Raw genomic sequence first — 27,204 nt, 5'->3', positions numbered from 1 at the left:
GAGAGGAAACAAAAGAGGGATAGATGGAGAAAGGGAGAGAGAGAAACAGAGAAATAGAGATACAGGCTGAATAGTTTATTGGATAGATTACACTATCAAGTGACCAGTCCAGGAGACTGGCAGCTCTGGGGATCTCAATGAGATGAACTGATAGACTAGCTCTTTAGAGGAACTCAGTTCCTACTATCTTTTATCCCAGTGTGTCCATCCAAGATTCCAGTTTCTAGGAGAGTATATTAACCTCATGTTTCCACTTCTGTGATCTTGGAGGTTGGGTTCAGTGCTTGCAGCTCATTGGAATACAGGCAGCAGAAGTGGGTAGGTAGTTCCCCAAAGGAAGGGACATCCAGTAGATTAAAAAAAAAAAAAAAAAAAGGCCCAGTCTGGACTCTTTAGTAAGCTGTGGGGTGATTACTGTGCAAAACCTAGGAATGTCTCTATTCAAACGAATTAATTCTTCAAAATAGACATCTAAACACATACTAATTAAACCTCTAGAATCGTTCACTTTATTCCAGTGAGCTAACATTTTTGTTTTCGGTGACCTTGAGTTTATACGTCTCTACAATTGCTTCTTTCTCTGATAATAATTCCCAGATTGGTACCCTTACTTTTTTTTTTCTTTTTAATACAAAATAGGATCATACCACACCGATCGGTAATTTCCTATTTTCACTTAACAATATATCCTGGACACCTTTCTTTAGCAGTACATATAGGTCCACCTCATTCTTTTTAAATGGTCCACGGAATTACATATAGGTATTCCAAAATTCATTTAATCATTTTCCTATAGATGGACACTGAGAGTGTTTTCATGGTACCCATTACTTTTGAGATGGAACACAGGTGAACCATCCCTTGCGGAAGACTGGCAGAAAATGCTGAAAGAAATATAAGAAAACGATGACAGTGCGAGACAGGAGCCCTGCGAACTAGCAGAACGACCCCAAGCCGCAGCTGTACCCGCTGCGTTGAGGAGTTGATGACCAAGGTTCCCTGCTAAGCAGTTGCCGGGGACAGCGTTGTCAGTAGAGCGACTAGTCCCTGAGGACAACGTAGCCGAACTGTACCTTGGGAACAGTAGTCCCGCTGGGAAGGGCCCAAAGGGCGGGAACTGCACACGCGCAGTAGGAGCTCGGGTCAACAAAGACGGCGGCGTGCGCGCGCGCGCCGGAGAAAGATATGGGTGTGCGTGCGCGTGCGCGGTCACCGCTCGGAGCTACCAGGAGGCTGAGAGGACACCGAGAGGGAGGGGCAGGAGCTACCGACCGCTGGAGGAGGAAAGGGGTTGTGCTCTTGGCCGAGCGCGGAGAAAGGGGCGGAGCCTGCGAGCAGCGCGTGGAGGTGCCGAGCTCCTGGGACCGGCGGGCGCGCGGGCGTCTGTGGCCCTCGCCGTCCCAGTGGCCGCCGCCGTCGCTTGGTCGCCGTCGGTCTGCGGGAGGCGGGTTATGGCGGCGGCGGCAGTGGGAGCTGTGAATGAATTCTCCGGGTGGACGAGGGAAGAAGAAAGGCTCCGGCGGCGGCAGCAGCCCGGTGCCTCCCAGGCCTCCGCCCCCCTGCCTGACCCCCGCCCGTCCCGCCCCCAGGCCGGCCCCCCCGCCCGAGTCGCAGCATAAGCGGAACCTGTACTACTTCTCCTACCCGCTGTTCATAGGCTTCGCGCTGCTGCGGTTCGTCGCCTTCCACCTGGGGCTCCTCTTCGTGTGGCTCTGCCAGCGCTTCTCCCGCGCCCTCATGGCTGCCAAGAGGAGCTCCCGGGCCGCGCCGGCGCCGGCCTCGGCCTCGCCCCCGGCACCAGTGCCGGGCGGGGAGGCCGAGCGCGTCCGAGCCTTCCACAAACAGGCCTTCGAGTACATCTCCGTTGCCCTGCGCATCGATGAGGACGAGAAAGGTAACTAGGGGGCTGAGGGGAGGGGGGAGGCGGCGCCAGGAAGAAAGCGGTGGGGTTGCCGAGGGATGGCAACACCTGCGTCCCTTTGCTCTGGGAGTGGGCAGTGCACCCTCGGAATTGATCCACCCCACCAGACGGCTTCACCGCGGTCAGACCCTCGTCCTGTTCTCAGTTAAACCTCCCCCCGTTCAGCCACCCTAGCTGTCGACTTTGTTTCAGACACCAGCCTTCCCCTTCACTTCGACATGACCCAAGTCCCTGAGACAGCCGGACGTGCTAGTGACAGTTGTCCTAGAGTGACCACACGGATCCTTTCTAGCACTGTAAACAGTGTGTGGCTTCCTCTGAGCCAGGTTTCCAAAAGGTTTTGGTATCGGAGAAGCTGTGCCTTGTTAGAAGCTTTTAATGAAAGCAAGGTACTGTAGTGTCAGAAAAAAAAAGAACAAATGGTGACTTAATTTTGAAAGGAACAGCTGCATCGGATTATAGCTAAATTGGCATTTTGTTTGAAGTTACAGGACAGGCATTTTATCAATAGAATGACTCCCAAGTGCTTTTCTGTCAAGTTCTAGTTTAACGTGAAATTTGTGCCTTGTTTGATTTTATGTAAATCAGTATAACAAGGTTGCCTCTAAGTTTCTAAATTGAAATGTTAAATAAATGAACAGGAAAAACTTACATAGCTCGTTTTATAATAAAACTTGAAGCAAAGATGTATATCTTTTTTTTCATCTCCCTCTTTCCCACTTTGAATGAAAGCGAAATCTATATCCTTTAGATTTTTTTAAACGTTTTTAAGTGGTTCTGTGCACCAAGCACTGTACTATTAGGTTTGTGTGTATTACCTATTTAATCCTCACAATTACCCTGTGAGTTAAAAGTACTGTTAGTATCAGCATTTTACAGATGAACAAACTGAGTCCCAAAGGATTAAAGCATTTCAAACCTATGCTGATTGCTTATGAAAAAAAATTTTTTATGGAAGATGAGAGCTGAAGTTAGAAGACGTCTTAAAACATTTTGAAAATCCCTCCTTTCATCTCTCCCTCTGGTACGCTGAGATCTTCTTTTTCCTGTAACTACCAAAGAACATTTTTCTATCCCACCTCAATTAGGTGTTCACTTACATTGTCAGTTAGAAAGGAAAAAAAAAATCTGTTCATTTGCAATATTTCACCACTGTCAACTGCAGAAACTGTTCTAGAATTTCAGTTTTGTTGAAACCTATTTCCTTTGGATTTAAGGAAAGGGACAGGCATTCATGGTTTTTGATTGTTAGGACAGTGGAGGTTAAGAGAGTTCTAGGAAAGGACACCTTGCTGGCTCAGTTGGTGGAACACACAGCTCTTGATCTCAGGGTTCTGAGTTTGAGCCCCCCGTTGGGTGTAGAGATTGCTTTAAAAAAAATCTTTATTTAAAAAAAAAAAGAGTTATAGGAAGGAGTCTGTTTAAGAACAAAAATACCATGTGTTTGTGGAAGGAAGTTTTTTGTTAACTGCTTTATGCTGTACCACCACTTAGGAACATCCAAGGATCCTTGGTGAGGATGAAGAGTACCATCGTCTCTTCCTAGAGAAGCACTGTTTTATTGAACTATCTGGTTACAGTAGGGTCTTCAGAAGTTTACCAGTCTAGGTCAAAAGATGGTTTAGAATAGAGGGAAGATCTTTAAAGGTAGGTTCATTGTAGTATTTAGGAAAAGAATGCCAGAAAATATAAGGATATTTTATTTAACACTGAGTGATGGGAGTTAGGAGGGAGGTAGGATAAGAGGAGAGGGCAAGGAAAACCTAGATATGAGAAAAAAAAAAAAAAGATCTGAGGCTATTAGATTTAAAGAGAAATCAGTTTCATGTGAGGGATAAGTGACAGAAGTAGAATTTAGACTTTGTGTTTCATACTTATAATTTATCTTAGAGTATCACATGTATGCCTGCATCTATTATAGTTAAATCCTCCTAAAATATTTTTTAAGTATAAATATTTCAGCAATCCATGGACCACATCACCCTCATTCTACCAATAATGTTTCTATTCAAAGTTTTTTGCTTTATTTGAGTTTCTAAAAGATGTCGGAATGGGCTTTGGTAACTCTTCACTTTGAGTTCTGCAACTGATGCCTTATATGCCAAAACTAATTCAAACTGAAACAAATTATTCATTTTCCTTTAAAAATGAGTTAAAGCTAAGTTTATATTGTCATGGTTCCCTTCTATCTCCTATTTTTTCTTTAGAATATTGAAACTTTTTGTACTTGAGCCTTAATCCAGTAGTTGCAAGAGTTCACATTTGAAGCCTATTTATCTCTCAGCTGTCTTTGACAATATAGAAGAATACGAGAATTTCATTCTCCCTCTTTCCCACTGTGTCAAAATACTGTATATATGAACAAATAGAACCCTTTGAGGCTGCTGGGTGTCTCCATCGGTTAAGTGTCCGACTCTTGATCTTGGCTCAGGTCTTGGTCTTGGGGTCGTGAGTTCAAGCCCCACACTGGGCTCTGTGCTGGGCATGAGGCCTACTTAAAAAAAAAAAAAAAAGAAAAAGCAAGAAATGAATTGTCTTTAAATCAGTCATCAAAGGTTTCCTAACTCTGGTAAACCATCAAGGGGCTAGTAATGTGATGCAGTGCTATTCCCTTAGCAACTTGATTTAGCTTCTAAATGTGCTGAAAGCCACTTTGTTTCTGCAGGTGAAGTGCGCTATTTCAGACTGTAGTGGTGTTAATTAATTGAAACATTTGATGCTTTGAAGTAATAAAGGCCAAATTAAATCTTATTTTAATAAAGTAGTGTATACGTGTGGATTATATAGTGACTGCTTATTTTGTATTTTATTCTTTTGGCATACTCAGCTTTGATACTGAATTTTCATAAATGGCTAAGTTTGTATGAAGCCACACTATTTTAAACAGAGAAGAATAACACAGCAAATTCTGTTTACCTAATGTAAGGATAGTTGAGTTCTATTCATTAAAGCAAGAATTTATTGGATACTAATTCATTTGCATAGCTCTGCATTCTCGATGCTACTTAAGAAAAACTCACTTCCTCTCCAGTGAGATAAGACGGCATTTGCTATGTGATTAATAAAAGATGTGTGTGTTTTCATGCATTTTATATATTTCTCATTTTTGTCAAGGAGTTAAATAATTTGTGGATATATTTTTAATTGTTGAACATCTTTGGAAAACTGATAACCTTTTATATTCATCATGTGTATGGAGAAACTGAAATTTAAAGAGTGAACTCACATTAGCAGAACCAGGAACGGAGTTTAGGTGAACTTAAGAATATTGTACTTTCTGCTTTATACTAGGCAGGTTCTCTATTTTGTAATGCTTGCACTAGACCCTTTGGAATACTTGGGGGAAAGGAGGAGGTTGTCATAGTGGGTCTTTGGATTAACCGGAACATGACCAAACATGTTTGGCATGACTCCTGCAAGTAGTGGTGCAGGTTTTGTAGGTGTGGTTTGATTGCCTGGAGTATGTAGAACTTGACAGTAAGGGCCCAGTATGTTGTATGAAAGAGAGAGAGTTGGTTTCTCAGGATATTGTAGCGCTGAAGAACCTGGCATCAAGGACAGAAATTGTCTAATAGAATCTTTTTATATTTATTCCCAGTTTATATTTAAAGCAGAATTTTGAAAAATTGTATAATTGTATAATTCCCTATAATGCATCCTTACACTGTTTAAAACACGCACAAAATACTTGCCTATCTGTATTTTCAGAAGGTAAAGATAGAGAATAGAGAAAATAAATGTCAGATTTGGTATGCTTTCTTTTACCCTTAAAACCTGCTAGTCACCATGTTGAAAAGACTGATTTCAGACAATTTTCTTGGGCCTGATGATTATGCTCTGAAGTTTCTATGATTAGAACAAGGAAATAATTATTCTGATGGATGGACATTCACATAATATCACCCTTTTCCAAAAGAATAACATCATCTTTTATTAAATACACAATAAACATTTCACATTTCTCTTCAAGACTAGTTAGTGGCATTTGCACTAAAAAGACAAAAAGGCAGCCACTGTTCGGAACTGTATCCCTTGCTGTGTTTTTAGATCTTTTTTATTGCAGTTTATATTTTTCCTAATGTAGAATGTAGTTAAACCCTATAAAACTCACCTGGTAACTAGATTCCTAAGAATCTATCCAGATGAGTTATCTAGATGATAGTTGAGGAATAGTCAGTAAATGGATATTAAATTATTAAATTATTAAAATTATTAAATTATTGACAAAGGATCTTCCCTAACCTTTCCTACCTCTTTTTTCTACTATCATATTCCCCGTGCTCCATCCAATCCAGTAGTTGGCCTTTTGACTTCTAGCAAAGTATGGATTCTCTATTTTTCTAATGGTTTCCTCTTTTTTTGACTTACAATTCTCCTTGACCTATATAATACCCGTGAAATTATTAATGTGCTAATGTAGCCTATTTTTTCTCTTTGTGGATTAACTGCTCACGCTAGATATCCTATAGAATAAAACTTTGAGCAGACTCACATGTCAGCAGTTGTTCTTTCTGGTCAATGAAGAAAGAAAAATAGCAAAATCTATGATTATCTTGGAGACTTGTTTTACAGCTAACTAGGTAGAGCATAGACATTCTAAACTTATTCATGTATCTTTCCAGCTCTTCTACAGATACTTTATGCTACAATAGAGAGGAAGAGAAGTAACTGTTGTTTTTAAGTGGGTTTTGTCAATGTCTTTCAGTCAACCATCGCTAGGAACACACACCTGTAATTGAACAGGTGTGATTTATCGTTGAAGCAGGGAGAACGTGCACTGTGGAAACCATGGCATCCTAGGGAAGGGGTGTTGGAAATAACTTACTCTAGGATTTGGGCTTGTATTGGGTGATTTTGAGGAGGATTTAAGGAAGTAGAGTTTTACTCTGGATGATATGAGGAGGTGGAGATATTCTATGATTAAATGTGATTAAATGTGATTTAGGAAGAGGGAAGAACAGAATAAGGCTAAAGCTGTTACTGGTTGAGAAGCACTCATTAGGCTGAAAAGGGGGGTGTTTGGTATTTCATGGCTTGGACAGTGTTCATGTTTTGTCTGTGTCTTGTGTTTGTCTTGATCCATCACCATCATAGAGTAGCCTTATCTGATGCTAATGTTGTATGAAATTGTTTATGTTCAAAAGAACACCAGACCTAGGTGTAATGCCAGATCAACTCTTAGTTACACCAGACCCTAGCTGATACTGATAGTACTAGGCCAGCTCCTGGGTGTTAGGGACTGCTTTCCTCTTCCTTAGCTTTGAGGGTCTAATTTTATCCTTTTTTTAATTGCAGCGCCTAATATCCAAAATGGCATTTGAATTCTGACTATTTAAGATCTTGGGCAAGTTACTTACTATACTGAGACCATGTTTGGAAAATACTTAGTGCTTGCACCTAGTAGGTCCTCAGAAAATGGAACTACTGTTTTTAATTTCAACAATCCTCTTAAATTATAACTTCTAGAGGTTATGTTAGAACATTGTTTTAAGCCTTCATACCTAGTTTCTGTTACCATTTTTAGGACACAAGTGCAGTGTAAATTACATTTGGGAAAGACAGAGAATTATCTAAAGAGTGATATAAAAATCTTTTTGCTAATTGTGACCCTTAGTTCAGAAAAAAAGTTGGAAGTCTCTGCCTAAGCTCACTTAGTGTCTTAGCTTCTTATTATAAAAGAGATAAAATTAATGTTTTTGTACTTTCTTTAAAATTTTGGTAAAGTTTATTTTGAGAGAGAGCAAGAGCATGCGCACATGCACGTGAGCAGAGACAGGGCAGAGAGAGAGGGAGAGAGAGACAATCCCAAGCACGCAATCAGGCTCCACACTGTTAGTGTAGAGCCCGATTCAGGGCTCAAACTCATGAACCATGAGAACATGACCTGAGCTGAAGTCAAGAGTCAGACACTTAACAGACTGAGCCACCCCGGCGCCCCAATCTTTCTGTATTCATATATGAATGTAATGCAAGCTTTTTGTGGAGAATTTGGAAAATAGAGAAAATGCACCGAAAAAAATTAAACTTACCCACTACCCATAGTAAATACAAAAGACTTTTAAAAAGATAAATTAATTGGCATTCTTAAGGTTTAAAGAAAATGTCCAAAACCGAAATGATTTCTTTACAAGGGATTCAAAACTTTTTAATTCAAAACATGGGAATTAAATGGGAAAATAAGTTAAAAAATATTTTTTTAATGTTTATTTTATTTTTGAGGGAGAGAAAGACAGAACATGAGTCAGGGAGGGACAGAAAGAGAGGGGGACACAAAGTCTGAAGGAGGCTTCAGGTTCTGAGTTGTCAGCACAGAGCCCGATCGGGGGCTCAAACCCACAAGCAATGAGATCATGACCTGAGCCGAAGTTGGACCCTCAACCGACTGAGCTACCCAGGCGCCCTGGAAAATAAGTTTTTACTTTAGAAATAAACCTTGAAGTTAGAAAGTGAATGCAAGTGTGACTTTCTTGCTGAATTAAAACACAGTAGAAAGTGTCCTTTTCAGGGGCGCCTGGGTGGCTCAGTTGGTTGAGCGTCCAGCTTCAACTCAGGTCATGATCTTGTGGCTCATGAGTTTGAGCCCCACATTGGGCTCTGTGCTGACGGCTTAGAGCCTGGAGCCCGATTCGAATTCTGTGTCTCCCTCTCTCTCCACTCCTCCCCTACTCGTGCGTATGCACGTGCTCTCTCTCTCTTTCAAAAAATGAATAGACATTAAAAAAAAATTTTTTTAATTAAGTGTCCTTTCCAGTGATAGTGACCTATGAGAGAATTAATCTGGGGGCTATTTGCTGATGCTTCATGGTCCCTGTGGTTTCTTAGTATTTAGCACACAATAAAATCTATTGTAGGATTTTTAAAGATACTTGTTACTCTGTCAATTGTGACACTTGCAAGTTGCTAGCAGAAAATTGTGTAGGAAAATGAATATATTTGTTCCCTGGAATTTTTTGTAGGCATATACTAAGGACTAAATAAGTAAAAGCAGTGGCTTTATATAACTTAAATGAGGAAAACTCAAGAACGTACAACTGTGCATGCAGTTTAGAAGTAGAAGGATTTAAATTAGTCAACCAACAAATGTACTAAGTAATAAAAATAGTAAAAGTAATGTTTACATGCTTCTTTATTATTTAAAGTATTGTCTGTCACATATCCTATTTCATTTGATTTTTGACATAACTCGGTTAGGTAAAAAAATGTCATCTTGCTTTTAGGTCAGGAGACTAAAGCTCAGAGAGATTGACTGACTTTCCCAAAGTCATACAGCTATTAAATGATGACCAATGGGGTGCCTGAGTGGCTCAGTCAGTTGAGCGTCCGACTTCGGCTCAGGTCACGATCTCACGGCTCGTGAGTTCGAGCCCCGCGTTGGGCTCTACGCTGACAGCTCAGAGTATGGAGCCTGCTTTGGATCCTGTGTCTCCCTCTCTCTCTACCCCTTCCCCATTCATGCTGTCTCTCTTTCTCTCAAAAATAAATAAACATGTAAAAAAAATTTTGTAAATGATGAGCGAGGACTTATGTCCCCATCTTCTTACTTACTACAAACACATACCCTCTCTCTCTACCTCAAACTACTCTTGTTTTGACCCTCCCTCTGGCAGTGTGGGTACTACTACTGTATGAATGAAAAAGATGAAGTAGATAATTCATAACTTAGTCCACTATATTTAGCTCTATTTATTTATATTTTTTAAATTAAAATTGTTTATTTTGAAAGAGCGAGCGCAAGTGGGGAAGAGTCAGAGAGAGAATCCCAAGGAGGCTCCATGCCATTATGCAGAGCCCAGCATGGGGCTCGATCTCACCGATCATGAGATTGTGACCTGAGCAGAAATCAAGAGTCAGCCCCTTAACTGATTGAGCCACCCAGGTACCCCTAGACTTACCTCAAATTTAAAGACGGATGTTGTTAGTATTTCTGTTGCTTGTACAGTAGCACATACTCAAAAATTAAAATAATGAACAAATATAGGGAGTAAAAATCCTCTGTAATCTTAGCCTTGGGAAGATGATTGCTAATAAGTTATCTGATTTTGTTTACTTATATAAATGTAAGTATTCATTAGAGGAAACAAATGTTATAATAAACTGATCTGTACCTTTTCAATGTATTGGGACTCTCTTTGCATATCAATATATCTGATCTCCTGTTCTTTAGTTTTTAAGTAAACTTTGATTAACTTATATATAAAGTGCACAATTACTTTATTGCTTAATGAATTTTCAAAGTGAACATAGCAGTCTGAAACCCCACCAGGTTAAGAAATGGAATATTACTGGTGCACCTGGGCAGCTCAGTCAGTTGAGTGTCTGACTTCAGTGCAGGTCATGATCTCGTGATTCATGGGTTCAAGCCCCATGTGGGGCTCTGTGCTGACAGCTCAGAGCCTGGAGCCTGCTTCGGATTCTGTGTCTTCTCTCTCTCTCTCTCTCTCTCTCTCTCTCTCTCTCTCTTTTTCTCTCTTTCTCTCTGCCTCTCTTTCTCTCTGCCCCTCTTCCACTTGCTCTCTCTCTCAAAAATAAATAAAAACATTAAAAAAATAGAATATTACTTCAAAAAGCCTGCCTTTGTCATGCTTTCTTCCATCTTCCACGTGCTCCTTTTCCCCATCTTTTGTGAAGGTATCTACAAATCCTAACTCTAACACTATAGATCAGTTTTTCCTCATCTTGAGCTTTACAATGAAATCAATAAATGCTTGTCAATTATTCTGTGATGTTGCACATGGCAGCAGTTTTGTTCATTTTCATTGCTGTATACCAAGGGATAGCAAATTGCTTATAATGGGCCATTTAGTAATTTTTTTTAAGTTTATTCATTTTGAGAGAATGTGCACGTGCAGGGGGTGGGGTGGGGGGAGAGGCAGAGAGAGAGGGTGAGAGAGAATCCTAAGCAAGCTCTGTGCTAATGCTGGGCTCAATCTAATGAACCATGAGATCATGACCTGAGCTGAAATCAGGAGTCAGACACTTAACCAACTGAGGCACCCAGGTGCCCCAGTAATTTTTTTATTGTCGTAAAGCATAGATAACATAAAATTTGCTGTTTTAATCATTTTAAGTATACAATTCAGTGGCATTTAATACATTCCCAGTGTTGTGCAACCATCACTACTATCCATTTCTAGAACTTTTTATCAATCCAGACAGAAACTCTGTACCTATTAAATAATAACTCTCCACCTATATTCCCTTCTCCATTCTCCCCTTTCCTCTGTCCCTGGTAATTTCTGTTCTACTTTCTGTTTGTATGAATTTCCCTATTCCAGGTACCTTATGTAAATGGAATCATATGGTATTTTTTGTGTGTCTGACTTGCCTCACTTAACATAATGTTTTCAGGGTTCATTAGCCATGTTGTAGTATGTATCAGATTTCATTCCTTTTTTTAAATTAATTTATTTATTTTAGAGAGCAAGATCAAGCAGGGCAGGGGCAGAGAGAGAGCGAGAGCACGAGAGAGAGAGAGAGAGAGAGAGAGAGAGAGAGAGAGAGAATCCCAAGCAGGCTCCCCATTGCCAGTGCAGAACCCGAAGTGGGGCTCAAACCCATGAACCATTACATCATGACATGAGCTGAAATCAAGAGTCGGACTCTTATCCGACTGAGCCACCCGGGCGTCCCAGATTTCATTCCTTTTAAAGGCTGCCTAATATTCCATTTTATATATATATATATACATATATATATATATACACACACACACACACACACACACACCACATTTTGTTTAACTATTTGTCTTTTGATGGACATTTGGGTTGTTTCCATCTATTGTGAATAATGCTACTATGGACATGAATATACAGGTATCTGTTTGCTTCCCTGCTTTCAGTATTTTTGAGTATCTGCATAGGAGTAGAATTGCTGGATCATATGGTAATTCTGTGTTTAATTTTTTGAGGGACTTTTCCACATCAGTTGTACCATTTGTATGTTGCTACTACCAGTGGGCAAGGGTTTCTAATTTCTCCACATTGGTTAGTTTCAGGGTTTTTTAAATAATAGCCTTCCTAATGGATGTGAAACAATGCCTCATCATGGTTTTGATTTGCATTCCCTAATTTCTGATGTTGAGCATTTTTTCATTTGCTTATTGGTTATTTCTATATCTACTTTGAAAATGTCTTTTTATGTCCTTTGTCAGTTTTTATGTTGGGTTTGATTTTTTGTTGTTGAATTTAGTAAATATTTAGTAAATATTTTAAGTTGTCACAGCTACTCAAAATTCTCATATAGTAGGTGTGATCCAGTAAAGTTTTATGTACTAAAACAGGTAGTTGACAATATTTGACCTTTGGGTCCCTGCCATAGATTATGTAGTTTGCTTGTAGTTAAAATTATTAGCTAATAATTTCAACTACAACAGTGAATGTAAGTTTCTGCCGCCCCACTCTTCTCTTGACTTGGTCCAGTTTGGTTGGTTGAGTTTGAGTATTACTTGGGTTTATAGAGTTAAGAACAATGTATAAAGGAAACTAAGAACTGTATTGAGGGCCTTTTCTGTGCTGGAGACCATTGGAAGCTTTGGTTTTTCTGCCACAGTTTGGTCAAAAGGGTGATCAGTGGACGGTAGGGGCTGTAGTTTCCCTTACTTTCAGGGTAAAGGTAGTGAAGTGATTTAAGTATGGTTTCTAGCCATTGTGCAGGCTGGTCTAGTTCTTAACTCTTCAGTAATGCAGGGTCCCAACCAAAATCTTGGAAGCTTTGCCACTATTTTTTCTGGACACGTCCTGGAATTTGCATTTTGTCAATTTAGTTCTATGAGTCTGCTGAAAGCTCTGCTTAGTTTCTTGGCCACTTTTGCTTTCAGAATTGGCAGTTGCTTCAGGTAGAAAAGTGCTCCAAATGCTAGACCCACCTCTGTTGGCTTTTTTCCTTTCTATATTTTAGTAATTTTTGTAATTTTAGTAATTCATCCTAATGAATATGAAATGGTACCTTTACAAATTTTGGTACTTTTCACTGTTTTGAAAACTCTTTTATCCCTTTAAACAGATGTTTTAAAAATATTTTTCTAATTTTTGTATTTTAATCTTGTAATGAAGATTGTAGTTCAGGTGTAATATTCTAAGCCACAACGAATATACTTCTACATAAATGTTGAGAGTATTGCACTTTTTAAGAGTCAGATTTATTGAGGTATAATTTACATACAGTAAAATTGAACCCTTTTAAGAGTGTGTAGTTAAGTGAGTATTTACAAAGAGTTGGGTAACCATAACAACAACATATACTGAATGTTTTATCATTCCAAAAGCTACTTTGTGCCCCTTTGTAATCAGTCCCCTTGCCTTTCGATTAGCCCCTGGTAGTCACGGATCTGATCTGTCCCTATAGTTTTGTCTTCACTGAGTGTCATTTAAATGGATTCATACAGTCTGTAGCCTTTTGTGTCTAGCTTCTTTCGTTTAGCATGTTTTTCAGATTCATGCACATTCCTACATTTACCAGTAGTTTGTTCCTTTTTACTGCTGGATAATATTCTACATATGGATGTACCACATTTTGTTAATCCATTCACTAAATGATGGACATCTAGATTGTTTCCAGTTTTTAGCTCTTATGAATAAAGCTGTTGTTATAAGCATTCATGTACTGGTCTTTAATGTTTTCATTTCATTTCTTTGGGTAAATACAAAGAAGAAGGGATTGCTGGGTCATGTGGTAAACATGTGTATGTTAATATCATAAGCTATCAGACTTTCTCCCAAAGTGGCTGTACTTTGTATTCACCCTTCCAAGTATATGTGAGGTCCATTTTTATTTTGTCTTATAATTTTAAGTGCTTTAAAAAATTTTGGGGGGGGTATAGTCGATGTATTGGAATTGTTTTCCATTCTAAATTAGGTACTTAGTGGGATCTTGTGATTTTAATTTGTAGTTACCTAAAAGCTAATAATGTTGAACATCTTTTCTTGTGCTTCTTTGCGAGTTACGTCTGTCTTTGATAAAGTATACATTATTTGATCTTTTGCCTACTATATTTTAATGAGGATAATTTTTTTTATCATTGTAAGAGTTCTTTATGTATTCTGGTTACATGTCTTTTTTTAGACATAGTGGTTTGCAAATATTTTCTCCCATTCAATTTGGGGCTTGTGTTTTCATTATCTAACTCTGTCTTTTAAGGAGCAGGAGCTTTTAATTTTTTTTTTTTTTTTAAAGTAGGCTTCGTGCTCCACACAGAGTCCAGCATAGGACTTGAACTCACAACCGTGAGATCAAGGCCTGAGCTGAGATAAAGAGTTGGACGCTTAACTGACTGAGCCACCCTGGTGCCCCAGCTTTTAATTTTAATGCAATCTAGTTTATCAGGTTTTTTTCTCTTAAGGTTTGTGATTTTTATCTTCTAAATCTCTGCCTAAGCCACAATCACAAAGAATTTTGTCTGTTTTCTTCTATCAATTAAGTAGTTTTAGGTTTTACATTTAGGTCTGTGATCCATTTCAAGTTAATTTTTTCTATGTTGTATGAAGGTTTCTTTTTTATATGGAGGGCTGTTATTCTAGCATCATTTTTTGAATAGGCTGTTCTTTCTTCATTGACTTACCTTGTCATCTTTGTCAAAGTCAATCCATGTTATGTGTGTGGGTCTATTTCTGGACTTTCTCTTCTGTTCTATTGACCTATATATCTATCCTTTCTCCAGTAGTCTTGTACTTATAAGTCTTGTAATAATTATTTATGCATTTTCTACTATCATACTGACTTAGAGATTCAATTAATATAGCAAATCAACTACCTCGTATCAAAAAATGTTAGGTAATTGAGTATTGAGCACGTGAGTTTATCTGTAATCAGTCATTTCATTTGCAGATAGTAATATACTCAGCCTCCTTAAAACATTTATTTGGATGTTGCCAGTGGTAAGTGTCATACACTGCTATTAGGAGTGGAAATTGGTGCAGGCACTCTCGAAAAGTAGTTTGTTGATTCTGGTGGATGGAAATGAACTGAACTATGACTCATTAATTCTACCCCTTAAACATACCCTAGAGAAATTGGCACATATACATACAAGGACAGGTACAAGCATGTTTATTGCAGCATTATTTGAAATACTGAGACACTGGAAATAAACTAAATATATTTTAATAGAAAAATAGTCAAATAAATTATAGGATGATAAAGGATACTATATAGAGAGGCACCTGGGTGGCTCAGTCGGTTGAGCATCTGACTTCAGCTCAGGTCATGATCTCACAGCTTGTGAGTTTGAGCCCCACTTCGGGCTCTGTGCTGACAGCTCAGAGCCTGGAGCCTGCTTCGGATTTTGTGTCCCTCTCTCACTCTCACCCTCCCCCCGCTTATGCTCTGTCTCTGTCTCTCTCTCTCAAGAATAAATAAACATTAAAAAAAATTTTTTTAAAGAATACTATATAGAAGTCAAAATGAATGAAGTAGATCTCTATATGGCAACATAGAACTCAAAAGCGATGTAAAATTTTTAAATGGTAGAAATAAAATAGGTACAATAGAAAAACATGTACTAGAAAGATACTCACTGAATATATTATAGTGGTTTCTAGAAAGGAAAGGAGCTTGGAAATGGGAAGAGGCACAAAAAAGGAACTTCTTTTGTATCTATTATTGTAATTTATGAAAAAAAATGTTTAAGCAAATGTGACATTGTTATCATTTCCCACCACTCAGAATGCAAATGCTATTTTACTGTTTTCTATATTTCCCTCCCTTTTTTTCAAATTAAAAAACCAAAAGTACATGTAAATAGGTTTTTTTATTAAAAAAATAGGAAGGTCAGCATCCAAATAATTTGAATTGGATGGTAAGAAATTTGAATTGAATTGGTATGTAAGAAATTATTTTTTTTAAGTTATTTTGAGAGTGAGTGGGGACGGGCACAGAGAGAGGGAGAAAGAGAGAATTCCAAGCAGTTCCACGTTGTCAGCATGGAGACCCATGTGGGGCTCGAACTTATGAACGATGAGATCATGACCTTAGCCTAAACCAAGAGTTGGATGCTTAACCGACTGAGCCACCCACCCTTATAACAAATGCTTAATAATTTCTTCATGTGTCATTATTCTGGCCTAGAAGCTGTGTGAAATACTAGTGGCACTACAATTAGTAAGAAATTACTCCATCCCAGGGGCTGAATCTAGTTAGTGATTTATTTGGGGGATGATGGAAGGAGTAGGTGGTACACATTCATAAGGGGACAGCATTACTTAGTTGTGTGTGGTGCTTCTGGTAAGACTACTTCATCTTTGTTAATCAAGGGAGTCATGATATTTTCCTGGCTTTGAAATTTCAGATAATATTAAGGAATGACATGGGAACTGTTGTTTGATTAAATGGGGATATAAGTTGGGAAAAAAAGAAAAACTTAGTTCTGATAGATGATTTCCACCTTTACTGTATCTCTGTGCCACTTTTCAGATTCTAAAGACTAAGAAATTAATTTTCAAAAACAATGAGATTTGCATGTGGTTGTTACCACTTTACATACATACACTTTATAGAAATATTCTACATACGTATTGATACATATTGATTATGCTGAATTTTTAGGTCTTTTTTAGGCTTAACTTGGATCAAGAATTAATGTTGTAAACCAGTCATTTGTTTGAAAGAAAATAGACATTTACTAAATGCCACACTTGTAATCTCATGTATCAGTTCTCATGATGCAATCATTTTTAAAATAAAAGCTAACTCCAAAAAGGAGGCACCCAACAATGAACAAATTACATCCGATTTGAATACAATTGGGTTGGTTAAATAGTGCTTTTTTCCCCCATTATTGAAATCAGGTTTATGTTTTCTAACTGTATGTATTTTCAATACCATTATTTAAAATAAATTCTCCCTAATTAAAATTTCTTTCCATAGTACAGCATTTCAGTGGTTATAAGCATCAATACCATGAGATGATAAACAAAGGACTCAACCCTAAAATTTTGAGAAATATTGATGTCTATACCTCCCCTTTGGGAAATGTATACACATTAGGATGCTAAAGGTACCAAGAAGTTATATAGTAATACTCCTCAGATTTATTTGATCACAGTCCTCTTTTTCATATATCATCTAATAACAGCATGATTTGGGAAATGTTTAGTATATTCTAGTATGTAATGCCTCGTATATATACAAATAATTATTTCTGTTTTAAAGCAGGACAAAAGGAGCAAGCTGTGGAATGGTATAAGAAAGGTATTGAAGAACTAGAAAAAGGAATAGCTGTCATAGTTACAGGACAAGGTAAGATTTTATTTACATTTGTTTGGTAGCCATCCCAAATAATATTCATGTGATTGCCCTGATTTCAGATCCAGCTACTTCCTGAAAGTATTTGACAGATTTTTAAGAGTTATTATTAATGTGTATAGACTTACAGTTAATGCTTTATTACCTGTGTTCAAACTTGATTACCTATAGCATTCTGACAAAAAACCAGGATATTACTTGTGTCCTCCTTGGACCCACTGTTGGAGATGTTTTAGCCTCATTTTTAGCTCTGTTTTGAAACTGGTCCTTCCCTCATTGTCAAGGCAGGAAGGAGTGGTTTAATCAGACTCCCTTTTGTGTTTAAGGGTAATGCTTGACTGCATGTTAGAATATGAGCTGTAAATGTCTTACTTTGATGTACACTTGGCATTTTAAAACCAAAGCAGTTATTTTTCATCTTTACTTTCCTATCACCTAAAATTAAAAATTATAGTCTAATATAATCTTTATATAGGCAGCATTTATTTTACACTGTGCTGTGTGCCCAAGCATCAGTGTGTGTGCTTCATGTGTGTTCTCTCTTAATTTTCACCACAACCCCACACTCTGAGGCTGCTGCTATTATCCTTACTTTTTACGTAAATAACCTTAAGTACCAAGAAGTTTAGTAACTTGCCTAAGGTCTCATAGCTAGCAAGTGGTAGGTAGAGTCAAGATTTGAACTCAGGCAATCTGACTTCAGAGCCTGAATTCTAAAATACTATGCTGTGACTATTGTGCAGTATGTGGGCATCACTATTAAATAAGTAAAATATTTTAGTTATCATAGATAAAATAAATTCAGAAGGAAAAATTATATAGGATGAGAATCTTAGCCTTATGGATCAGTCCACCCAGGGATATTTGTTCTCTGGTTGGCTGATATCTACTACTTACATCATGTCATCCCCAGTAATTGCAACATGTCTAATGTCTGCCAGGTTTTTTTTCTTTGCCCTTTTGGACTACTTCTCTAGCTACTGGTGTCCTATAGAAAAGAGAGCAGAATAGAACAAGTATATATGGGAGGTTAGGCCTTTGAGACTTTTCATGAGTTTATGAGCATGACTTTATGAATTATGTACAGAATGTATTTGCTCTTCCTTGTCAATTGTGTAGAAGAGCTAGAAGAAAATAAATTATAAGAAAAATGGTACTTCACTGAATCGAAAATGCCTTTGATTATACCACTAATAGAAAAAACAGTGTCAGTTAAAATATGACACATTCTCTTCTTATCATCACTTTGAATTTGACTTTTACCTTATTGAATGTACTGTCTTCATCCTATTTAGACAAAGCTATAACAGCAATATTAACATCAATGACCAAATTTGTTCACGCATAGGCAATGACAAACTGTGGTATGACTGCAGCCTGGCTGATAGCTTTAGTAAGTTGGTACTGGTTGTAAAACCCATCTCAGTTTGAAAGATTTTTAAATGTAGGGGAAAAGATATGCTTCAAAATCCATGAAATAACACAGGAAATCCATGAAATACAACAGTAGATCTGAAACCATCAAAAGGAATGTAACTGATTTTTTAAAGATACTCTTTTCATTATAAAGACTATGACTCCCCATGAGATTAGTTGGGATAATATGTTATCTTCTTTTTTTTTTTCAAGTTTATTTACATATTTTGAGAGAGAGAGTGAGCAAGAGCAGGGGAGAGGCAGAGAGAGAGAGAGTGAGAATGAGAGTGTGAGAGAGTCCCAAGCAGGCTCCGTGGTGTGGAGCCCGATGTGGGGCTCGAACCCATGAACTGTGAGATCATGATCTGAGCTGAAACCAAGAGTCAGACACTTAACCGACTGAGCCACTCAGGTGCCCCGATAATATTTTATCTTGAAGTAATATTAGTAGGGAAATGTAGATGTTTTCACTTTTTTTCCTCTTTGTTCTTTCAGGTGAACAGTGTGAAAGAGCTAGACGCCTTCAAGCTAAAATGATGACTAATTTGGTTATGGCCAAGGACCGTTTACAACTTCTAGGTATCACTTAATGAATTGTATAACTGGAATGAGATGTATTTGAAATGTGTGTTCAGTGAAACTTTAAAATTAGATGGAAATAGATCAATCTTAAAAATGTGTTCTAGGCTTTTTTTATAACTTACAGAAAATTTCTAACATATAAAAAATAGAAGAGTATAATGAATTAATTATCCATCATTCAGCTCTAATAGTTATCAACTCCTAGTCAGTCTTGATGTATCTATATTCAAGGGCTGGCAAATTACAGCCCATGGGCTAAACCCAGTTCACTACCTATTTTTATAAGATGGCACACAGCTACTCATTCCTGTAGATACTGTCTGGATGCTTTTATGCTACAGTGACAGTGGAGTAGTTGATACAGAGATCATAAAGCTCTCAAAGCCTTTTGATATATAGCTTTTTAAAATATTTTAATATTTACTATCTGGCTTCTTACAGAAAAAGTTTGCCAACTCCAGTGTGTGTGTATGTGTATATATACATGTACATATGTGTGTGTGTATATATATATATATATATATATATATATGTACAGAATTTGTTTCAACATAATATGAAGGGGGAAGTGGGTAGCATATATACCCACTTTCCCCCCTTCATATTATGTTGAAACAAATTCTTGACATTTTTTTAACTCATTTATAAATATTTCCTATTGTATTTCTAAAAATGCCTTAAAAATAAAATTATCAAATGCCATTATCACATCTAAAAAATAACCAATATTTCTTTTAATATTAACAAAAAAATCATAGCCAAATAAATGATTAGTGTCCAAATAGAATTTATACATAATATATAATATAATATAATATAATATAATATAATATAATATAATGCATAATATAATGTTTAGTTAGTATCTCATAATTGAATAACTTAGTATTTTTCTGGTCATTTTTTGAATCAGGATCTCCAGAAGATTCATACGATATGCCTCTTTTAATATCCAAGTTCATCTGATAGGTGGTTTGTCAGTACTTCTGGCATTTTGTGATAGTAGTAGCAATTGATGACTGATGCTTAGTGATATAATTCTGTCATTCTTTCTGCATTTATCAGTTTGAATAGGTCTATAAAGAGAAACTTTTCATCTTCTCTTTGAAGGTATAGATTTTAAACTTATTTTTTTAAGGTAAATCTACCCCTAAAACAAAGTGGAACTAAAATCCATCCTTCTTGGGTGATTCTGTACCATAACTTGTTTTGATAGAAGTATATATTTGGTAAACAGATAGACCTTATATATTTATTACTCTGTGATTTATGGTAAGTTATTTAGCATGTTTGAGCCTTTTTTCATCTCATTTGTAATATGCTAATAGATAATACTTATCTCACTATATTTGTGACAGTCACAGAGACCATAGTAAGTACTCAAAAATGCTGGTTTTTATTCACCTCCTTATCTATCTGTAATCACCACCTTGCTTTTGTGGAAAAATGTGTTTACACATGCATATGTAAATATTTCATTCATTCATTCATTCATTCTTATATGACCCATTGTGTTGGTAAATTTTTTGCCCCACAGTGATGAAAAAGAAGCCTTTAATGTTTTCAGGTAATTAACAAGGCAATGTTCGCCTAGTGTCTATGGCTGACAGAGTTTGTCTTCTTACTTCCTATGTGAAGATCACTAGTGTATCAAGTAAAATTAAATATAATATCAAAGGTTATTGTAGTAAAATAATTAATTGTTCTAGTTGGTATTTTCTATGTTTTAGCTATAATGCCTTTCACTATATGTACAAATTATCATATCTATAATGCAGATTAAGTTTAATTATGGCACATTTAGTAGCATGTTTCTAATTGAGTAATTAGGAGTTGGTTGATTTATCTTTTGAAGATGTGATATGATGAATTATTGGAAGCATCTCATCTATTATAGACTTGTCTTTTAATGTGGCTTTGTAATTTCTTATTTGTGCTAGGATGAAAAGAGAATCTATAACAAGCTAGGCATTAAAAGAATTAATGTTTTGGATGTCATTGTCTGTTGTCATCCTCAAAAGTGCTCTTTGCCCGTTCATGCAAGAGGTTCCTTTAAAAAAGAAGAGGTGGAATAGAGGCCTCAACATATTCCTGTCTTCTGAGATCTCAAAGTCTAGGACCGTATCTACCAAAGACAGTAAAAAAGAGTTGTGCACACGTGCATAGTAGAGCATATTTATATACTACGTATTGATTGAGAAATGGAACTTTTCAGAGGTGGAATGCCCAGTAGTTACCTAGTTAGGATGGAGAATCATACTAAGAGTTCTGCCTTACAGATTGGTTAGAGAGGATGCAGACTCTCTGATAAAATGGGAAGAGTTCATATATATTAGATTCAAGTTAGTAAGCCTTCGAGCAAAGCTTAACCATAAATAAATAATTTTGGCATACCTGGAGGTTACCCTTTTGTAAAAAAATAAATAGCTTCATTCAACATCCACTTATTAAATCTTTACTCTGTACCAGATACAGTGCCAATAATATTAACTGAATTTATTTAGTAATTCAGCAAAATTTTTTTAATGTTTATTTATTTTTGTGAGAGAGAGAGAGACAGACAGACAGAGTGTGAGCAGGGGAGGGGCAGAGAGAGAGGGAGACATAGAATCCAAACTAGGCTCCAGGCTCTGAGCTGTCAGCACAGAGCCCAATGTGGGGCTTAAACTCACGAGTCATGAGATCATGACCTGAGCCAAAGTCGGACACTTAACCAACTGAGCCACCCAGGTACCCCTCGAATGTTTGTTTTTTTTAAGTTTATTTATTTTGAGGGAGAGAGTGCATAAGCGGGGGAGGACAGAGAGAGAGAGAGAGAATCCCAAGCAGGCTCTGCAGTGTCAGCGTGGAGCCACACATGGGACTCGATTCACAAATCCCGAGATCATGACCTGAGCTGAAGTCAGACGCTTAACCAACTGAGCCACCTAGGTGCCCCTCATCAAATAGTTTTTGGGTCATTACCATGTTCTACATATAAATGTTAGGGTATAGACAAGGATCCATCCTTCATAGAGTTTTTATTCCAGCAGGGGGAAGACTGACAGTAGGGAATAAACATAAAAAAGAATTAAGTTATACAGTATGTTGGAAGATGATAAATATATGGAAAAAAAAGAAAAAAATAAAACATAGTAATGGGGATTAGGAGTGGATGGGAGGTGGTTTGAGCTTTTAGTTTTAAATAGGATGGTTAGATACACCTCTTTGAAAAGATGACAGGAGTTAGCCATGCAGGTCTCTGGGAGAAGAATGGTCCAGAGAGAAGAGCTGATGTAAAACCTTAAGAAAACATACCTGGTGTGTCTGATAAGAAGCAAAGAGGCCAGTGTGCCCCAGCCAGGAGAGTATGGTAGAGAGGAGGTAAGAGAACTGATGGGGCAGGGAGGTTCATCCTAACAAGCAGGGCCTTATAGGCCACCATAAAGATTTGAACTTTTGCCATCTCTGAAAAAAGGAGCAGTTACAGGATTTTTAGGAAAGGAATGACATAATCTGACTTATATTTTTTTAAATGTTTATTTTTGAGAGAGAAAGAGAGACAGAGTGTGAGCAGGGGAGGGGCAGAGAGAGAGGGAGACCCAGAATCTAAGCAGGCTCCAGGCCCTGAGCTTTCAGCACAGAGCCCAGTACAGGGCTTGAACCCACAAACCATGAGATCATGACCTGAGCTGAAGTCAGATGCTTAACTGACTGAGCCACCCAGTCACCTCTCTGACTTAAATTTTGAAAAGATCACCTTGCTAATAGGCTCCAAGGGTAGAGCCAGGGAGAACAAGTTGGATCACTATTGAATTGTAGTAAGCTAGGAGAAAAATGGACCAGCATAATATGAGGAGAAATTGTAACAAGTGGTAGGATTGTAATTATATATGAAGGTTGACCAGATAGATATACTGACATATTGGATATAATGTTCCTCTCCCTAAGGCTCTCATGATATATTGGCTGAGGCAGATACATAAATAGATGAATCGTCATTACTGCTGGACGAGGTGTACAAATATTTTATAGGGGTGGAAAAATAGGTGTCTGAGAAATATTCCTGGAAGAAGTGAAACCTAAAGGGGAGATTAAAAAAGATAAAGCTTTCTTTTTTAAATTACTTTTATTTCTTTTTTAAGTTTGTTTATTTTGAGAGAAAGAGTACGAGCAGGGGAGAGGGAGAGGGAGACGGAGGGAGAGAGAGAGAGGGAGAGGGAGGGAGAGAGAATCCCAAGCAGGCTCTGCACTGTCAGCACAGAGCCTGAGAGCCTGATGCGGGGCTCAAACTCACGAACTGTGAGATCATGACCTGAGCCAAAACCAAGGGTCAGACACTTAACTAACTGGGCCACCTAAGTGCCCCAAAAAAGACAAAGCTGTAAAGAATGTTTGGAAGAAAAGACATTTCAGGAAGAAGTAACAGTATGAACAGAGGTTCTCGGTAAGAAATAGCATGGCAAGTAGGGAAGGGTGCTGGAGAAGAAGTGAACATAGGATTACTCCAGTATGAGAGATGCAGGCAGATCATGGAGGGCCTTAATGTTATATAGCAAGAGGTTTGAGCTCTGGTCTGTGGGCAGTGGGAAGCTGCTGAAGGGTTTTAAACAGAAAAGTTACGTGGTAATATTTTCCTTTTAATAAAGTAGATGACTCGGATGGTTGTGTGGGAGCCAAGAAGCAAGGTGATGGTTTTATTTTAAATCATTAATGAATCTATACAACCTTAGTGATTCTAAACAGAAACATTAAACTAAGTTTACTTTCTTTAACAAAAATGAATTGGAGCAAGCTCATATTAGCAGTATAGTAGTATTGTGTATATGTGTGTTTCCACACCTATAAATCTAAACCCTACACACCAAAACAACTTCTCTGGCTTTTTATTCCTAGTTATTAGTTATCAAAACCAAGGAGTTAGTTACTTTATGTTTAGTATGTAATGAATGTATACGTGATCTTCTTGTTACATTTCAGTGAAGGGAGTGTTAATTGATAAAGAAGATATTTACAGGTTTTTTTCTAAGTTATGTCTATTACCAACATAAATGGTTTCTTTCTCAGTGATTTGAAAAGTATTATCATTGAGAAAAATCAGATGACCTATCTGTTAACTAACAACAACAACAAAAAGCTCCAAGGTATATTGTATCAGCCAGTTCTAGGATACAAAAACAGTTCAGTACTTTGTGCTTTGTGCAGAAAGGGTAGCTGCTATTTAACCTGTCCCAAAGGCATGTGTGGTTGTACCATAAACCAAGCATGGCGCCTGCTTGTCTGACCTTAGAAATGAAAGTTTAGGAGAGTTAGTATATATGTGCTACATTTTTTCGTATATTCATTGAGCTCCTAGTACAGAAGAAAAGAATCAGTATGACAGTTGGGAGTACTGCAACAAAATAATTATGGTAAGAATTGGGCCCCTGTGATGAATAGGGGCACACAGCAGGTTCTTCCTGTATATTATTTTGTTTAATCTTTGAGACCCTCAGAAAACTGAGGCTAAAGCAAGTTCATGCTGGTAAGTGGTGAAGCAGGGTAAACAGGGTCAACTAGTAGTATGGATGACTTGAATGGGGAAATGGTAGTGCATCAGTGATAGGGGCAAGATAGCACAAAATGGTACCCTCCTGGGCTTGAGGTGCTAGACATAGCGACCTGGGTCTTGAGAGGATTTGTCGTTACTTGAAATTGAGAGTAGGGTTGAAACAATCTTTTTTTTTTCTTTTTAAAAATGTATTTATTTTTGAGAGAGAGAGAGAGAGTGCAAGCGAGAAGGGGAGAGACAGAGAGAGAGGAAGAGAGAGGATCCCAAGCTTGAACCCATGAACCATGAGATCATGACCTGAGCTGAAATCAAGAGTTGTATGCTTAATCGGCTGAGCCACCCCAGGTGCTCCTATACAATCTTTTTTTTTTTTAATATATTTGTGTTGTAAAAAAAATAAAAAAATAAAATAAAAAATTGTGTTGTAAGTTGCCAGCCATGTTAAAGAAGTATCTGGATGATAAAAACAATATTCATTTTTTTGTCTCCAGGCTATTCCCCTACATAATGATGCGGGTATATTAGATGCTCAGAAAATATTTGCTGGTGATAGTGGTAATATGAAACCTGCTTCAGGTTACAACACCTATATAAAGCATATTTTGAAAATAACCAGTTGTGAACTTCTGTTGCTATTTTAATGTCTGAGTTTTTACTAATTATATTTTTAAGATAATTTTATATAAATGCCAAAATCCTTCATCTTCTAACACCTTGAATTACTTTTTATTTTCACATGTACATCTTATTTTTTCATTATGTGTTTTTGCTTTTTATTTATTTTGTTCTTTTTTTTACCTGCCTCTGTTGCATAGAGAAGCTGCAACCAGTTTTGCAATTTTCCAAGTCCCAAACGGATGTCTATAATGACAGTACTAACTTGACATGCCGCAATGGACATCTCCAGTCAGGTGGGTTTAGGTTAACTAACATGGAAGATAATAAAGCTTGCATGCAGAGTAGAGTCCTATATAACCTGATAATGTTGATTTGATTTTATAATGGTTTATTTCATTGGCTTTTGTTTTCACAGGGCTGTGTTGAAAATACAGTATCCCTGTCATTCATGGTATATAAATATGTAGCAAATAGGATATAACCATTCTCAACATGCTTTATTTGCTTATTTTGCAACCACCCATTTTTTGAGATTATAAAATATGAAGGTTCATTTTCCTAAGCTATTAAAATATTCTTTTGTTGCTGTTGCATTTTCAGCATTTGTGGTTTTTTTCATGCATACCTGTACCAAGTTTTCATGAAGTGGTGTTTTTTAAGTCAGAAATTTTAATTTCTCTTTGTTAAATATCAATATTAATTGCACATATTTAATTACAATTTTAATTACTATGCATGAACGTTTTAACATAGTACCTTAGGAAAAATTTGAAGCTGAGTTCACATAGTAAGGGGAAACATTAGAATACTATTATTAACTATGGGTTAAATTTGTTTTCCACGAACTTTGGGGTATCAACTCCTACAGAAGCTTACAGCAGATCTTCATTTCCTAAGTTCTCTGACATCTTGGCTAGTTTTATTGGTGACTTTTTCAGCATTAGTTTCATGTACAGGGCTTAAATTTTATGAAAGTAAACATTGCTTTGTTCAATTTGTAGCAGAAAAACCTTAGTTTAGACTATAAGACAACTGTCTTCTTTATTCATACATAATACAAACCTTCAAGACTTGAATTAAGAAGAATTAAGGTAAGTGGACTGGAGACAATAGGTCATCAGATCTTTCCCTTCTGGCTTTACTTCTCTCTTACGGAGTTCTCATTTTGGTTTGGTCTTCTAGTACAGAGCCCCTTGTGACTGGCTGTATTCCTTTTCCTCCCTGTACATGATTTAAAAAAATAATATTTAAGGTTTATTTATTTTTGAGAGAGAGAGGCATAGTGCAAGCAGGGGAGGGGCAGAGAGAGAGGGAGACACAGAAGCTGAAGCAGGCTCCAGGCTCCGAGCTGTCAGCACAGATCCCAATGCAGGGCTTAAACTCACGAACCGCAAGATCATGACCGAGCCGAAGTCAGACGCTTAATCAACTGAGCCACCCAGGTGCCCCCTTCCTGTACATGATTTAAAACACCATTTCTAGGGGCGCCTGGGTGGCTCAGTTGGTTAAGCAGCCGACTTCGGCTCCGGTCACGATCTCGCGGTCCGTGAGTTCGAGCCCCTCGTCGGGCTCTGTGCTGACAGCTCAGAGCCTGGAGCCTGTTTCCGATTCTGTGTCTCCCTCTCTCTGACCCTCCCCTGTTCATGCTCTGTCTCTCTCTGTCTCAAAAATAAATAAACGTTAAATAAATAAATAAATAAATAAATAAATAACACCATTTCTAATATAGAAATAAATATTTTGCCTGTTTCTCTCAGCCCGGCTATGAAGAGCTGACGTTTTCATAAGGAACTTTTTTAAAAACCAAGAAATGTAAGAATTTACCACATATAAATAATTAAGTTTCTAAGATATAAATTTGAGATCCTAATAATCCTCCAATGTAAACAGCAAAATT

General features: G+C 37.5%; 1 protein-coding gene across 2 annotated transcripts in view; it reads left to right on the top strand.

Annotated features, from left to right (window-relative positions):
- Nucleotides 1-1,227: 1,227 nt before the first annotated feature.
- Nucleotides 1,228-27,204, top strand: part of SPAST (spastin) — a 51,567-nt gene continuing 25,590 nt past the window's right edge. The window contains exons 1-4 of one of the 2 annotated variants that reach the window (XM_047068029.1): nucleotides 1,228-1,894; nucleotides 17,072-17,155; nucleotides 19,073-19,156; nucleotides 25,505-25,600. In XM_047068029.1, the coding sequence (XP_046923985.1) occupies nucleotides 1,480-1,894; nucleotides 17,072-17,155; nucleotides 19,073-19,156; nucleotides 25,505-25,600 (679 nt within the window). In that variant the 5' untranslated portion in view covers nucleotides 1,228-1,479. Of the gene's footprint in view, nucleotides 1,895-17,068; nucleotides 17,156-19,072; nucleotides 19,157-25,504; nucleotides 25,601-27,204 lie in introns of both variants that reach the window. The other variant, XM_047068028.1, reaches the window with a different exon arrangement.

The sequence above is a fragment of the Lynx rufus genome, unplaced genomic scaffold (assembly GCF_022079265.1).
Source record: "Lynx rufus isolate CCGP_SWC_20201006 ecotype Redwood Valley unplaced genomic scaffold, mLynRuf1.p SCAF_8, whole genome shotgun sequence".
NCBI lineage: Eukaryota > Metazoa > Chordata > Mammalia > Carnivora > Felidae > Lynx > Lynx rufus.
This window is presented reverse-complemented; position numbering and strand designations above follow the sequence as displayed.